The sequence below is a fragment of the Aristolochia californica genome, unplaced genomic scaffold (genome assembly GCF_029961685.1).
Source record: "Aristolochia californica isolate CCGP_79_NKW_82.1479 unplaced genomic scaffold, dmAriCali1.0.hap1 SCAF_11, whole genome shotgun sequence".
In the NCBI taxonomy this organism is placed as follows: domain Eukaryota; kingdom Viridiplantae; phylum Streptophyta; class Magnoliopsida; order Piperales; family Aristolochiaceae; genus Aristolochia; species Aristolochia californica.
The window spans coordinates 9,702,309-9,719,589 of NW_027181782.1; the positions used below are offsets into that span (position 1 = coordinate 9,702,309).

Below are 17,281 nucleotides of genomic sequence, written 5' to 3' on the forward strand. Positions count from 1 at the left end.
GCCGGCTCGGTTCGAAGCCACCCCTATCTGTTACAGACTCTTTTCAGAATCTGACTTAGCAAAGCTAAAGAGATTCAAATATGTCCAATATGGACTAGTTCGTATAGGTTTAGATCCCCTAATACGAATTAATCAAAATTTACCCTTTATCACAGCCATAGTTGATAATTCGGTGAGAAACAATTTTGAAAAACTCTACTAGGAGGAGTAAGAGCAAACTTAGGTTTAGGCCCTATATCATTTACTACCTGGCCCAACCTTCAAATAGATCTAGATGACAAACATATCCAGGATACGTTGTCATTAAAAATCTACACAGATAATTGGTCGAAAAATAGTATTCAACCAGGAAGAAGAATTATGCGCATACTAGTATGCGTAGTAGCTAGAGGAATCAATGCTGGAAAGGTTCCAGTAAAAGATTTAAAGAAAATAACAGAATTATCCAAAAATATTGGATATTCAGAAAACTTAACGGTCAAAGAACTCGATCCGAGAGAATTAACTTGGCCAACATAATGGGTAGTCCCAACCAATGGCACCAAGACACCTACCCCTATCTTGAAATACCATAAAAGTGATAGAAGGAAACTAGTGATAAACAACACTAGAAATGCTCAGAGGGAGACGAGAAAGGTGTGTAAGCTGCAGAAGACTAATTATGGACTTAAATAGAGTCCACAGGCCTGGTTTGAAAAGTTTAGTGATGTGGTACTACAATTTGGGTTCTATAGGAGCCATTACCATTCTATGTTCCTACTTAAAAGGAAGACTGGTATGGTAGTTTTGGTTGTCTATGTAGATGACATTTGTTATTTGGTGATGATCTTGATGGTATTATAGAAGTTAAACTATATCCGGCCACACATTTACAGACAAAGGATTTGGGCTCTCTCAAGTACTTCCTTGGCATTGAAGTCGCTCGTAGCAAGCGAGATATTGTTTTTTCTCAGAGAAAATATATATTGGATCTGTTACAAGAGTATGGTTTATTAGGTGCTAAATCCATAGACACCCCCATGGAAGTTAATCATAATCTACATGACATCCATGGTCCTACACTCAAGAATAAAACTCAATACCGACGGTTAGTAGGTAAACTGATCTATGCTACAGTTACTAGGCCGGATATCTCATTTGTTGTGGGAGTTGTGAGCTAGTTCATGGAAAATCCTCAAAAAGTCCATTTAGAAGCTGCTCAGAGGATTTTGAAGTACTTGAAGTGTGCACCTAGAAAAGGTCTTATGTATACTAAGAACGGTAAAATTGATGTACTTGGGTATTTTGATGCTGATTATGCTGGGTGCAAGATGGATAGACGTTCTACATCAGGCTACTGTTGTTTTGTTGGAGGCAAGCTGGTAAGCTGGAAAAGTAAGAAATAGACAGTTGTGGACAGGTCCAGTGTAGAGGCCGAGTATCGAGCAATGACTCATACAGTTAGTGAACTTATGTGGATTAAGTTTGTGCTTCTTGAGTTTGGTTTGACGTTATCTGACCCTATGGTTATGAATTGTGATAACAAGGCAACCATTTTTATTGCCAGCAACCCTGTATTCCATGAGAGAACGAAACATATAGAGGTTGATTGCCACTTCATTAGAGATGCAGTTATGCAGTGAAAGGTGGTAACTCCTTATGTAAAGTCTTCAGACCAATTGGGAGATATATTTACCAAGCCTTTGGGGAGACGTGAATATGTATCAGTTAGTGACAAGCTGGGATTGTTTGCTATCTACTCTCCAGCTTGAGGGGGAGTATTAAAATACAAGTTCAGGGGTATTTTGGTCATTGCATATAATTTTCACATTACATTTTTCTCTTATAGTATGGCTATTAGATAGAGAATGTCTTATTTTATCTCTAGTTAAATTTTCATTCAATTTAGACATGTATTTTAGGAGATATGTAATTTTGAGTATTGAGGGGCATTTTTGTCCTTTTGTAATTTTCACTTAAACCCTGATTATAAAGAAGCTGGAAGGGCCTTTTTGGCTCAGAAACCAAGGCAGCAAAGCTGCCCATCTTCCAGAACTCTTTTTCCTCTTCTATTTTCTCCCTTAATCACATGTATTTCAGTAAAATCATGAAGTATAAATAAAATTAATAGAAAATAAAGGAAATTATAAAATTGCTTGGTAATTTTAGTGATTTTGTAGTAACCTGTAAAATCTTATAGTATCAAAATTTAATTTAAAAAATGTTGAGTTATATTAAAAGGCTAAAAAAAGCAAGATAACAAGGAGGGGGAACCATAACAAACAATGATAGATTGCTGGGAGGTTCCAAATTTAGCTAGCCTATCAGCTTCAAAATTGTCTAACCTAGGAATATGATTCCAAGTACAAGAAATAGAAGATACAATATCTTCAATAGATGAAGTAATTGGCCAATGCCGCCACGGGGGGAGAGGCTGAATTAGAGCACCAGCTTATGACCACTTTAGAGTCTCCCTCAATTAACAACTTCCCTTGAAACCTGTCTTTGAAAATCTTCAACCCCAGATGAAGAGCATACACTTCCGCAGTGGTAGAATCTGCAATGCCCATACCCAGCATAGGAGAAGATGGTCTCTCCACATTGATTCACGAAAACAACTCCCCCCCTTGTGCCATCCGGATCTGGGCATCCCGAAGCACTAATGTCGTAGTTCAACTTAATGCAATTACTGGGGGGAGGCTCCCACTCAGTCATGATCAGAGTCCTCTGAGGGCTCGCCATGTGAGCCAGAATACACCAATTCCATCAAAAGGAGACACTGGCCTGAGGAGCAAATTCCTTCCTGGTGTGGAGCCAATTGGAAACCATACCGATGACGCAAGAGACCGTACTTCATCATCATTCAAGCTCCGGCGGAAGAGAAGACTCCAAGAAAAATTACTTCAAGATTCGGCTACCGAGCATGAAAGGTCCATAGCAATTCTATACAACCCCGAGTATTCCTCAGAGAGGGGGCGGGGATCGCACCACTCGTCGGTCCAGAATAAAAGTCTTCCCATTTCCTGGGTAGAAAGAGGTTGCGGCCTTGAAGGTTGGGAGCAGTTTATAAACGGATTTCCAAACAGGGGAAAGACGGCGAGGAGTGCCTCCCTCTCTCCACCAATGCCCAGGAATCTGAAAATAGTGGCACACCATATTTCTTCACAAATTTCTATGGTTGGCATTAAGGTTCCAAATCCACTTAAGTAGGAGGGCATTAACAGGGAACTGAAAATTGTTTCAGACCATATGCAATGCTCTTTGCAGGTAAAATTTGGTGACACGAATCAGGGAGAAATATGTGTAACTGTAATGTGAAACTTGCTATTGCTGAGTGTTGCTACCTTAGTGTTACATCCATGATTGCAGTGTGAGATCTGTGACTGCAGTGAGAACCCTGCTATTCTAGTGTGGTACTACTGCAGAGTGTGCAAAACCCTTAACTGCAGCATGAACTTTACAAGTTAGTATGACACTCTACTGTAATGCAAAACCTGCTACTTGAAACCATTGCGTGATGCTGTTGCAGTGTGAAACTTGCTATTGCAAGGTGAAACATACAACTACAGCATGAAAACTTCTATTGCAGTGTGCTGCTACTACTATGAAACTTTTGCCATAGTGTGAAACTGACAAGTATAATGTGAAGCCTATTATTGCAATAGTGTAGTATGGTGCCACTTCTATGTCGACTTTGGGGCTGATGCATGAAGTGCGAGACCTAGGTGTGCACATTAAGTTTGATTTGTGTGCACATTACAAGGGCAGCATGTAGTCGAAACACTCATAACACGGATGAGCAAGGTGGAAAATTGGGTTATTGCATACAAGTATCTTTCCTAATAAAACTTCACTTCTAGCTAAGGAGTTAGTCTAGTGATTGGCTTCCTTGGAGTGTGCTAAGGTTAAATGACTTTTTTTGGGTGAAAAATAATGGCCAAATGACTTTTTATCTCCTCAAAATGTTCGTCACCGAAGTGAGAGTGCAGAATTGTTTGGCTGCTAGAACTATACTGCTGAGTACCTGTGCCACTGGTGGATTAGATGACTTAAGAAAAGCTTGAGTGCATGCAATGGGACATTTGATTCTGCACTTTAGCAGCTTGCATACCTAAGGGTAGAATGTAAGATAAGATTTGCTAGGGAAGATCCTTGAAAGTGCAGAATCCAGCATGCTGGGAAGGCCTTTTACTCCCACCGCATTCTACACTTACTGAGTAAGATCTCCAAATAAAAAAGCTGTTGGCATAGTGTAGGTGTTTTAGTTTTGTTTTGTCACTAATTTTTTTTTGAAAAGAAAGTTTGCTACGGCAAGCCAGGTTAAAAAGGAAGAAGAGGAGAAGGGTTACTGTGTTGTCTTCTACAAGGGAGGGATAGAGGTTACCAACTAGTCATCACCACGAGGATGGAAGAGGTAGCCATGGTGCCAGGAGGTAGTGGGATTAGTGTAGACAGATAGAGGAAGTGAATGGAAGAAGAGGAAAGATATAAAATATAAGTGTAAAGGTTGAGTAAGCAGATCCGTGATGCTAAGTTAGAGTTAGGTCCATATTTTTGTTGGTATTTTATTATTAAATATTTCGCTTGTTGCACAAAGAATAAGGTTTACATAAAAGCTATTTCCAGACACATGGACTTGTTCATTAAATTCTTGTAACCACTGTCCACTTGACATTGCTGACTCTCTTACTGCTGATACTCATGCTCTACTAAATGGCATCTGTACTGCTAGAGAGCAATCATTCTTTCCAAAAGAGGGAAGTCAACCATGGAGGCTGCTGCCTCTAAAGAGGGAAGTTTTTGACCTGGTGCATCACTTATCTATCGCTTGGCTTCACACTTGGCTGGTAGTCTCCTGAGAGTGGGATCCCTTCTGCCGGAATTGATTGATCATTGTTGATTTTGTTTTCAGTTGTACTGTTTGCTTCTTTGTAATAACATTATCATCGTTTCAAAAAAAGAAAAAAAAAATGCTGTACTGTTTGCCTATTTTGTTTAGTGCTTGTGGTCATGTAACGTTGTAATCTTTATTTTGTTTGTTCTTGCCTTCACCCCTTCCTGTTGGGGAGGCAGTTGCATTCTCTCTTCTTAATAAAATTTATCTTAAAAAAAAAATGAGTTGAAGCAAGAAACATCATTTATGTTTCTGGATGGGCCTTTTTCTTTTTTCCTTTTATGCAACAGTGGAGCACTTTACTTAGATGAATGGTAGATACAGAGGAAGGGGCTAAGACAGCATCCTCACCCTAGAGATCACATGACAAGAAACTAGTGGAGTAGAAGAGGATGGTAGACATGTTGAAGCTGCCGACACAAGATAAGTAGATGAATATGGTTAAAGTTGCCATCATAAAATGACTAGTTGAAGTTAGGGGGGCCTTTTCCCAGCTAATGACTATAGGATTTTTCCTGACATTAACTTCTGTAGGATTATTGCCTCTAGAAATACAATGAGTCAGATAAGTAGGAGCATTGTTATGCATTTGATGATCTTAAGGAGTATACGTGCCCTAAAGAAGTTGGAATTTAGGATCTGGGATTTATTTATTTTCAGTTAGCAAATTTGCATCTATCAAATTGGTTTTTTCTCATTTAAAAATTGATATTTTTTGCTGAATCTGCTGTTCAATTTCCTTTTCCATACTCAAAATTTTGTTTCCATTTGTTCTTTTCTTCTTCCATTTGATCATTAACCATGTATACTGCAGGGACAATTTGCAGCTACTGAGGCAGCGTTACTATTATGCTACATGGAAAGCTGATGGCACGCGTTACATGATGCTTATCACTTGTCATGGTTGTTACTTGATTGATAGAGGTTTTTGTTTTCGAAGGGTTCAAATGCGCTTTCCAGTAAAAAATCCAGAGGTGGGAATCTTAGCCAAAACATTGTTCAGTCTTTATCCCATTGAATGCTGATTCTTCAGATGTATTTCTGTCAGGGGGGTATCAGTGAGAGGACTCATCACTTAACACTTCTTGATGGTGAGATGGTAATTGACACCCTACCTAATACTCAGAAGTTGGAGAGAAGATACTTGATTTATGATCTAATTGCACTTAATACGCAATCTGTTGTAGAGGTGAGAATTGGCATCCTTCTTAGTTGCTCATGTATGTTTGCTACTATCTTTCCTTGCACTTATTCATTCACAATCTTCTTCCTTATCACCACGATCTTCTTGTTTCTATTTTTTTGGATGCTGATAAGATTTTCTTGAGAACGAAAAAACATAGGGAGAGGGGGAAGGGAATGAGCTGTTGAGAGAGGCACCTGCTTTAGCAAAATTATCAGCTAACCATTGGCTGATCCAAAAACTTGACACCAATACATAGAAATACAACTAGCAATCTTCTAGATGTGATAAAAAATGATCTTAAATTTTCAAGAACGTTTCCCAAAATTTGGCACCAAATAATATGATTCTCCCAAATTCTTGTTTGTATTTACCTATTTGTGTAGCGATTATGTTTGCTAAGCTTGTGTGATTGAAAGGGAAATGAGAGAACAATAAGTAAAAGTACAACAAATTGGAACAAAATGTCTCTTGTAAATTTACTCTTTTTGATAGGCAAATTACATTATACCTAGCCTTCAGAAATATTTGTTGTACAATGTAGATGGGGTTGTCACCTCCTTTAGCACCATATTACGAATGAAATGACATTCTACCTCTTTGTACTTTGTTCTGTCATGAAACACCAGATCAATGAAGATTGCTACCTGGTTATCACAGTACATGGTCATAAATTCCTCTGATAGAAACCTAACTCCTAGGTAACAGATCTCACCCATATTAATTCACTTACAATGTGGGCCATTGCTCTATATTATGCTTCTGCACTAGATCGAGCAATAACATTTTGTTTCTTACTCTTCCAACTGATTAAGTTTTCTCCCAGAAATACACAATACCCGGTGGTTGATTTTCTGTCAAGCTTGGAATTTGCATAATCAGCATTAGAAAAAGCTTCAATCCTCAAGTGGTCATTGGGTCTAAAGAGAAGATCTTTCCCTAGTGCTCTTTTCAGGTATCTTATGATTCTTTGTGCAACCTCTAGGTGAATCTTATGTAGATGTTCTGTGAACCGACTGCAAATGAGATATCTGGTCTAGTAAGTGTAACATATATGGGTAATGGAAGATCTATTTTTTTGCTTCTTCAAAACTTCTCATCAGCCTGTAGATTTTTTGTGGGTAATGGAAGATCTCTTAAATTCTGGGATGACTGGTGGACAGGTCAGGCACCTTTATGGAACTCTTTCAGCACTCTTTTCCTTCTCTCCACTCACAAGGAAATTACAGTTGCGGATGCTTTTGAGGGAGGGAATGTGAACCTACACCCCCTAAGGGTTTAACTGACATGGAGGCCATGGAAGCCAGCAGCCTCTTAGATTCTTTGAATCATGTCAGAATTTGGCCTTCCAACGAAGACAAGCTCATTTGGTGGCCTGACAAAAGTGGGAAATTCTCAGTTGCTTCAGCATATGGATACATCAACGGTTGGGATCCGACGCAAAGGGAGCATGATATCAACTTCGTCTGGAACCTATGTGCCCCCTAAGGTAAAATTTTTCATGTGGAGTGCCTGTCAAAGTAAAATTCTCATGGCTGATGTGCTCAGAAGAAGAGGTCACCCATCTATAGACCCACTTTGCCCTTTCTGCCACAATGAAGATGAATCTACCAGTCATACTCTTCTTTAGTGCCAGTTCTCATGGACTGTGTGGACCTCTATTTTAAGCAAATTGGAGATTCAATTTTGTATTGCTGTCGACCTGATTAGCTTTTGCAAGTCGATCTTGGGATATTCCCTTCCTGGCCTTGGTAAATTGATTATCTCAGCTTGTGCTAGCTTCATTCCTTGGGGGCTTTGGAATGAACGGAATAGAAGGCAGTTTGATGCTAAAAGCGAATCTGCGGATAGAATTATTGATAGAGTGATAGGGCAGATATCAACCTGGTTATTCACAAAAAAACCCTTCTCCTCTTTCAAAGGCACTGACATTCGACACAACTGGAGCAATTTGGCGAGGATGCACATCGGAGCTAAAATCCCAGCTATGCAGGAATGGACCCCTCCGTAAACTGGCTACCTAAAACTAAACTTTGATGGATCTTCTCTTGGAAATCCCGGGATAGCGGGATTTGGCAGTGTCATTTCAGACTCAACTGAGAATCAATGCTTTTCCTATGCTGGTCCTTTAGGCATATCCGACTCAATGTCAGCGGAATTACATGGCCTTCTTAATGGATTGCGGGTGTTCAAAGTCAAATGTAGTGGGCCCATTCACATCGAAGGAGATTCCAAGGTGGTGATTGGTTGGTGCCAGCGCAATTCTTTTCCCCCATGGAGGCATTGGGATGTATTCCAGGAGATCTTGGATATTGTTTCTTCCTTTTCTTGTATTTGGTCTCACATTCCGAGATCTGCTAATTCGGCAGCAGATGTGCTTGCCAAGGAGGGAGCTTTCCTGCAATCTCTCGTTGTTAAGGATTTGCGCCCTCCGCTTTTGTAGTTTTGTTTTTCTCTTCCTTTTTTAATAAAATTACATCTTCATAAAAAAAAAAAAAAGTGTAACATATATGAGCTTGCCTACTAATGTCCGATACATTGTTTTATCTTTAAATTCTGACATACATTGTCCTACATCCATATGTGTGTCAATTGGTTTAGCTCCCAAAAGGCCATACACTTTGAGTATGTCAGTTATATACTTTCTCTCTTTGCTTCTTGCAACTTCAATACCCAAAAAATATTTTAGTTGACCTAGATCCTTAGTTTGAAAATGATTCGCTAAATTTGATTTGACTTCTTCAATGCCTGAACTATCACACCCTGATAAGATAAAATCATATATATACTAGTTAGACAATAATCCTAGATGATCTCTTCATTATAAACAAGGAATAAACACAGTGGCTTCGGAAATATCCCATGGATATAACCACGACTAAAATTTTCAAACCATGCCCGAGGACTCTGTTTTAAGTCATAAAGGGCTTTCTTGAGACTCCATACTTTATGCATCTTCCCCTGAGTAACATACCCCAAAGGTTGCTCCATGTATACCTCTTCTTCAAGCTCATCATACAAGAAAACATTCTTGATATCTAGTTGGGACAGAGACTAGCCTATATTTACTACAACAAAGATCGGTATATGAATAGAGGATAAGCGGGCAATCGGAGAAAAAGTCTCAAATACATCTACCCTGAAAGTCTGAGTGAATCCTTTAGCAATGAAACGTACCTTATATATTTCGACGAATCCATTTGTATGGTATTTTATTGTATACACCCATCTACAACTAACCATTGCAGCCCTTGCAGGTAAGTCGTATAACTCCCAAGTACCTCTATCAATTAATGCTTCCATCTCAACATCCTTGGCTTTCTTCCAATGAGGAGACAAAAGAGCATCTTGCACTAAAGAAGGCATAGTGCAAGTGGAGATGGACAAGACAAACTTATGATAATTGTTTGATAATGAATCAAAAGAGAGAAAATGAGATGGAGGATGGTGAGTACCTTTCTTGGCACTCTTCCGAAGAGCAATAGGAATGTGTAGTTCACTTACTTCAAGATCAAGGGACTAAAGAGGGCATTCTGTTTATCAAAAAACATGCAGTAATTATACATCACCCCAATATGATTTTGGAACATTCATATGAATCATCATAGTTTGAGCTTCCTCAAGTAAGAAACAATTTTTACGCTTGGCAACTCCTTTTTACTGTGGAGTGAACACAAAAGACGTCTGATGTATAATCCCTTGAGATTGACAAAAAAGTTAAACTTCCAATTTATAAACTCAAGACCATTGTCGGTATGCAAGACATTGATTGAGGCTACAAACTGATTCTTTATTTTATTATAAAAAAGTTGGAATACATAAAAAACATCAATAAATGAAACAAAATACCTATAACCAAACTGATTAGTCACAAGACAAAGACTTCAAACATCTGAATGGGCAAGCTCAAAGAATTACTTGTCTGATGAGATGAAAGTGGAAAGGAACTCCGGTGATGCTTGCCTAGTTGTCATGATTCGCATTGAAAAGAAATGTTGCAAGGAACTTGTGGAACTGCTAGAATCAACTTCGTAGAAACTGGAAAGGAACTCCGGTGATGCTTGCCCAGTTGTCATGATTTGCACTGAAAAGAAATGTTGCAAGGAAATTCTAGAATTACTTGAATCAGCTTCGCAATGACTTATGACCTAGTCAGTGATGCCACTATTGAGGTAAATCGGCTGTGTGTAGTACATGTAATGTATTATTTGGTATGTGGTTCTCCAAATATTACAGTCCTCTTGCATGAGCAGAACCAATTGTTTTCCTAGTCATGAGATCCTGAAAGACACAGTGAGTAAAATAAAAGGTTGAAGAACAGTTCATAGACTTTGCAAATTGATTGATGGAAAGTAAATTTAAAGAAAATTTGGGAACAAGTAAGGCAGACTGACGTGATAGGAAAGAAGCAGGAGTAACGTTTCCCACTCATTGTATTGGTGAAATTAACTCATCAGTAAGATTGACATGTTTTATAAGCAAGGACTCCTTTAAGTTAGAAAATAATGAAGGCATACCTGACATGTGTTTAGTAGTCCTTGAATCAAAGACCCAAGATGGAGAATAACATATAGTGAATGCAGACATACCTGTCGGAGGAGAAGTTTGAACCAATGATGCAAAGGGGGAAGTAATGGAGGACTGAGCCATACGCTGATCAATCTGCTGTTGTTGCTGAATTAGTTGTTGCATTTCATCTGTGGCTCCAGGTGTGACAGGTGTTGTAACATCAGGTGCATGTGCATTACCATCATGTATAGTAGAATTTGCCCATGCAGGCTTTCCAAACTTTATCCTACATTTGTTAGAATAATGATTAGTGCGTACACAATGAACACTCTTTCAGATTTGCCATCCCCATTGCCTCTTCCTCTCTTGAGTTGTCCCTACCTCTGCCAGTCTTTGTGTGTCCCTTGGACGAATCAATGGAATTAGATGTAGCAGCTGATGTATCAAAAGCCATGGCTTCACCTATCTTAGCATCTTTTCCTACCTTTGGTACATTTATCTTTTCAGCTCTAATTACCCTATTAAAGGTAGTAGATAGGTTAAGTATCTCATCAGAGATGAGGACTTGAGAGCCTTGATTCCATAAAATTCAGCATCCAAACCATCAAGGAACTTTGCTACTAACAACTGATTTTGTTTTTTTCTGAGTTCTCATTCATTCGTAGTAAATGGATGGTAAACATTAATCTCTTGCCAGATACCCAGAAAAGATCTGTAGTACTTTGTTACTGTCCTATTGCCTCTTTTCAACCCTAAGAAATTAGTACATAATTCATACACCCTTGAAAGATTGCTCTCCTGAGCATATAAAACTTCTAGGGATACCTACATAGCTTTGACAACTTCAAAATTCATAACCTGGTTCCGTAGCGAAGGAATCTATACCATTGACAATCCAAATCATAATTTGTCTTCTACTTCCCAATCATCATCAGTGGGAAGTATCATCCCTAATAAATTTCAACTTTTTTCTGCCTTTTAAATACATCCTAATTGAGCCCAAAGAAATCTGTACCTAACTCATTTGAAAGATTGCTCCCCTGAGTATATAAAGCTTCTAGAGATACCCACATAGCTTTGGCAGTTCAAAATTCATAACCTGGTTCCACAGAGAAGGAATCTATACTGTTGACAATCCAAGTTGATAACTTGGTTGTCTTCTGCTTCCTAATCATTATCAGTGGGAATGGGGGGATCTTCTCTAATAAATTTCAGCTCTTTTCTGCCTTCTAAATACATCCTAACTGATTTAGCCCAATTGAGATATTTGTCACCATTCGATTTTTCAGATGTAATGTCCTTCCCATCAGATCCTGAAACTTCTTTAAATGACATATATACCTCACTAGAATCAGCCATAATGCTTGTATAAAAACATAAATCTGATTAATTGCACCTTCCAAAAGTTTTTTATATGATCAGCCTAAGTGGGCCCCACGACACAGAATTAGGGTTAGGGCTGTTACTATGATGTGTGCATTTCAAACTTCACACATGATAACAATAGGCTTCAAATTTCAGATAAAATAACTCAAATAATCATTAATTAGGGCTGATGTCATCATATGCTAGAGATGACACAAGCGTAGGCATGAGAGGGAGTTGGTGCACATCCCAAGATGAGCATAAAAACCCTTTTTGGGAGTTTATATCATAAAAAACTGTCTTAGGAATAGTAGAACCAGTAGGGTTATGGTAAGAGGAAAAAGAAGAAAAATTTTGATTTTTACCAACCAATAGCTGAAAAATCTGAGGAGATCCTTCTTTTATGTAATCATCTGCTTCAATAGATGGTAAAGGTGGACAAAAAACCTTCCCAAAAGTGATCTACTGCTCTGATACCATGAAAAAAGTAAGGAGAGAAAGAGATGGAGAGAGAATGGGAGAAAAAGAGAAGTTGGAGGAGAAAGCATTGGGGATCATGCACGACCCCCAATCTATTTATTTAAGTGGCTATCATAAATTGATAAGAATGCCCCTTAGTTAAGCGAAACCCTAATCTTCGTATATCTCCCACTCTGCATGTCCTATGTCCATGAAACTTGGACTATAGACATAATTCAACATAGGGAACAAGATTACATCAAAATATAAAAGTGAGGGTAAGGTGAAATGACAAATACGCCCTTGTACTAGTTTTTCCACAACAATTTTACCCTTCTAACACCTAACTCTTTATAACTACCCATCTCCCTCTCTAAACAACAAAAAAAAAAGGACCTTAGACACATCCAAACATTCTGAACATGATAATACCCTTATTGAAATATACTGGCCATGTAAAATGACCAAAGTACCTCTTACACTATAGTTAACATGCACCCTCAAACTGGAACATATATGTCTAAAAGCTCAAGCTTGTCACAAAATGTCCCAAATTCATGTCCATTCAAGGTTTTTAGTGAGGACATTACCAACTTGACTACAAGATTGAATATAAGGAGTAACGACTTCTTTCTGTATTATTGCATCTCGAATAAAGTGGTAGTCAACTTCACTATGTTTGCTCCTCTCATGAAACACTGGGTAACCTGCTATAAAAATAGTTGCCTGATCACCACAATACATAGTCATAGGTTCGACTACCTGCTGATTCAACTCTTTTTTTTGAAATGTTGATAATTTTATTTCAAAGAAAGAGAATATACACGAAGGGAAGCCTCCCCTAACAATAATAGATTGAAGAGGGGTAGGGGGGGGGGTGCTGAGGGGGTGCCTAATTTAGCACACAAATCAGCTGCCGAATTGACTGATCTAAGTACATGACACCAAGTACAAGAAATGGTGGGTACAATGTCCAAAATATCTAGAAAAATCTGCCAATGATCCATGGGGGGAAGGATGAGGTGGAGCACCATCCAATGACGACTTTGGAGTCTCCTTCCACGATAAGGGAGCCACTGTCATCCGGTGGCTGGGTCTAACCCATAAGACGACGATAGGCTGAGGAGACCGAGAATCGCCCACTGTCATCAGGGAGCCAAATCATCCGGTCAGTCGTCTGAGGGCGAACCGTAACACTACCAAGACTCAATCAGGCCACAAACAGAAATGACTTCCTCATCAGTAAGGCTGCGTCTAAGACAAAGATTCCATGAGCCATTATGCCAAGCGTTAGAGACAGATAAGTCGCAGCTGGTGGTGAGCTGAAGTAGTGGTGGGTAAGATGAGGCAAGAGAGCCATCGCCCGACCACCAATCCATCTAGAAATGTTGACTGGAGCCATCCCCAACAAAGAATCGAATGGAAGTGCGGAAAGTGGAGAACAAATGAAACATAGCCTTCCAGATGGGGAGAGATGACGGCAGTTGTCGTTTATGATCCATCTATCTCCAAGACGCCGAAGCTTGAAGGTAACCATTGGCTTTCACGAAGCCCCTGAGGAAGAGTTGAGCTTCCAAAACCACTTAAGCAATAGAGCATGCCCCATTTCCTTGGTGCGTCTGATCCCGAGCCCACCCAAAGATTTTGGCCTACATACTTTATCCCAACTGACAACGTGATAGTGAAACTCATTTCCAATGCCATGCCATAGAAAACATCTCTTGATCATGTCGATGTGCCAGCTAATAGAGGCGGGGCTAGCTAGGAAAGAGAGGAAGTAGTTAGGAATACCCGTAAGGCATGAGTTTAAGAGGATCAATCTACCTGCCTTGAAGAGCATCCTACCAAGTGGAGAGGCGTTGCTCAAGCCACTCGATCACCAGAGCCCATAGTCCCATCCGGGGTCTGCTGTTAGTAAGAGGAAGGCCGAGATAGTACATGGGAGCAATCACAATCGCAATCGGACATCCCAAAGTCTCAGCCGTAGTCTGAAGCAAGGGGGGATCAATGTGATATCCCTAATGGTCGACTTTCTCCAATTTACATTCTGATTAGAAGTGATCTCAAAAAGGCCGAGGAGGGCCTTAATGTTACAGACCTGATGAAGTGTGCCAACGCCCAAGCATATGGTGTCATCCACAAACTAGAGTATGGGGATGTCAAAGCAACTCTGATCAGAGACGGTCTCTACCCAACCAATGCTGCGTGCAGAGTAGAAAATTGAGGATAAGTACTCAGCAATGATGTTGAAGAAGAGCGGGGAGAGGGGGTCTCCCTAACGGATGCCTCGAGTGCCTTGGAGGAAGCCACCGACTGTGCCATTGAGGAGCAAGGAGTAAGAGGCTGAAGAGATACAACTGCGGATCCAAAGCCTCCATTTGTCTCCAAACCCCATACGCTGCATAATGTCGTCCAAAAGGGACCAACTAACTCGGTCGAAAGCTTTCTCTAGGTCCAACTTGAGAACAAACCGCAGTCGAGCCATCTTGGCAACATGATCCACAATTTCATGTGTGGCCATAACTGAGTTGAGTATGTCACGGTATCTAATAAAAGTGCTCTGGCCCCTGTGGATGATGGTAGGAAGAGCAACCTTGAGACAACGAGCCAAGATGTGGGCGATGATCTTGTAAGGACTCGAAACAATATTGATCAGCCGGTAGTCCCTCAGGGCGTTCCACACTAGCGTTCTTGGGGATCAGAGCAATAAGAGAAGTACCCATGCTCTTAAAAGTGATTCCATGATCATAGAAACTTTGGACCATGGAAATGATATCCGAGCTCAAAGAGGGCCAACCAGCCTTGTAGAATTCCCCGTTGAATCCGTCAGGCCCCAGGGCCCTATCCTGGGGGAGTCCCAGGATCGCATCCTCAACCTCCAAGTCAAAGAAAGGAAGCTCAATAAAACTCGCCAGTAATGGGGAAATCACGGAGAAGCGAAGGCTGGAAAGTCTGGGCCGGTGGCGATACACTCCTCCCTGTAAAGATCTGCAAAGAAATTGAGAAAAACATCAGTAATGGAGGTTCTATCCAAGGTAACCTCGTTGTCAATAGACAAGGAGGTGACCCTGTCAGTCCTCCTGCGGGTCAAGGCGATAGAATGGAAGAACTTTGTGTTAGCATCACCCTCGGCCAACCACTTGAAATGGGCCTTTTGCTTCCATCGAACACTTTCAGAGTGTAGAATAGATTTAAAATTGCATTGAAGAGAGATGCGGGTAGAAAACTCAGCATGAGTAAGACATCTTTGATCCTCAATCATATCAAGGGCAATAATTTGAGATTGGAGAGGATTTCTGAGAGGTGACAGTAAGGCGATGCTCCGAGGACCATGATTTGAGCTTCACTTTGAGACGCTTTAACTTGCAGAGGAGAGACCAGCCATCCTAGTTAGGGTCCCCAAAGGTTTCCCACCATGAGGCGACATTGTCGGCGAAGTGCTTATCCAACAGCCAAGAATTATCAAACCTGAAAAGGGCAGATCCCCATTTATCAAGTTTAGTATCAATCTGAACATGCCAGTGGTTAGAGCCAGCACGGCTCAAAACCGATCCGTAGGTGTTGTCGTAGAGTCTGAGCTAGGCACCAGTGGCAAGGAACCGATCAAGCTTGGACAGGATGGGAGGTCTTTGACCATTGGACCATGTAAACGTCTTGCCAGAGAGGCTGATTTCTTCCAGCTCAAAACCGCTGATAAAGGCAACAAATTGCCTCATGGTTGAGGTAGTCTGGGAGGTAAGAGGAGACTTCTCTTTGAAAACACGGGTTGCATTGAAATCCTTGGCAAGGACCCAAGGAATGGGCCAGAGGGGCAGAAGGCCAGAAAGCTCATCCCAAAAAGAGCGACGATCCCGGTATTTGGTAGGGCTATAAATGCCAGCAAGCCCCCAAGTGAATCTAGTGCATTTATCACGCAACTTAATTCCAATAGAGAAAGACTAGTCATGTGCTCTAAGACTTCAACTGCAGAGGAGTTCCAAAGAAGAAAGAGGCCACCAGAAAACCCAATAGCATTGATAGCAAGCCATTCCAAATTATTACAACCCCAAAGGTCATGCATAATGGAATTAGAAGGATTTTGACATTTAGATTCTTGGAGGATTACAATAGATGGGTTACTTCTGGAAAGAAGATTCCGAACAGTAACGTGCATTCTAGAAGATCCAATCCCAGAATATTCCAAGAAAGAGTAATCATTTTTTCACTTCTCTGCAAACTCTTGATGTGGTCTTGCCACTTGAGATGTTATCACTGTAAACTACACCCATTCTTCGAGCCAACTCAGAGATACGACCCCATGTTTCTTCATCAACTCTAGAAATATCGATCTCTCCCCACTTCAACTTACTGGCAGTATAAGTAGTAGCTCTAGACGCAACTTCAGAAGGAGAGCGAGCCACCATATTCTGCTTTTTGCTTTTCCAGCTCTGTAAATCTCACTTAAAACACACAATAGCCAGTAGTGGATTTTCTATCAAGTTTCGAGTTAGTATAGTTGGCATCTAAAAAAACTTCTATCTTCAAATGATTGTGAGGTTTAAAGGATCACTCCTTTCCAGGTTACCCCTTTAAATACCTCAGTATTCTCTAAGAAGCTTCTAAATGTGCCTTGTGTGGACGTTCCATGAATTGACTTACCACACTAATATAAAAGATATATATCAAGGCGAGTGACAACGACATTGATCAGTTTTCCAACTAATCTTTGAAATATTGTTTTATCCTTGAGCTCATCACTGTTTTCACCATAACGACCATTGTTACCTTCCATAGGTGTTTCTGTAAGCTTTGCACCCAATAGACCATACTCCAACATATCCATAACTTACTTCCTGTCTGTTAGCATAATTCCTGCTTTTCTTCTAGCAACCTCTATCCCAAGGAAGTATTTC

The 17,281-nt window shown here is 40.3% G+C and overlaps 1 protein-coding gene across 2 annotated transcripts in view; it reads left to right on the top strand.

Moving 5' to 3' along the window:
• The window catches only part of LOC137944524 (uncharacterized), a 49,729-nt gene that overhangs the window by 18,089 nt on the left and 14,359 nt on the right, over positions 1–17,281 (top strand). For both annotated transcript variants that reach the window (XM_068790210.1, XM_068790211.1), the window contains exons 12-13: positions 5,688–5,847; positions 5,922–6,062. In XM_068790210.1, coding sequence (XP_068646311.1) covers positions 5,688–5,847; positions 5,922–6,062 — 301 coding nt within the window. The remainder of the gene's footprint in view (positions 1–5,687; positions 5,848–5,921; positions 6,063–17,281) is intronic.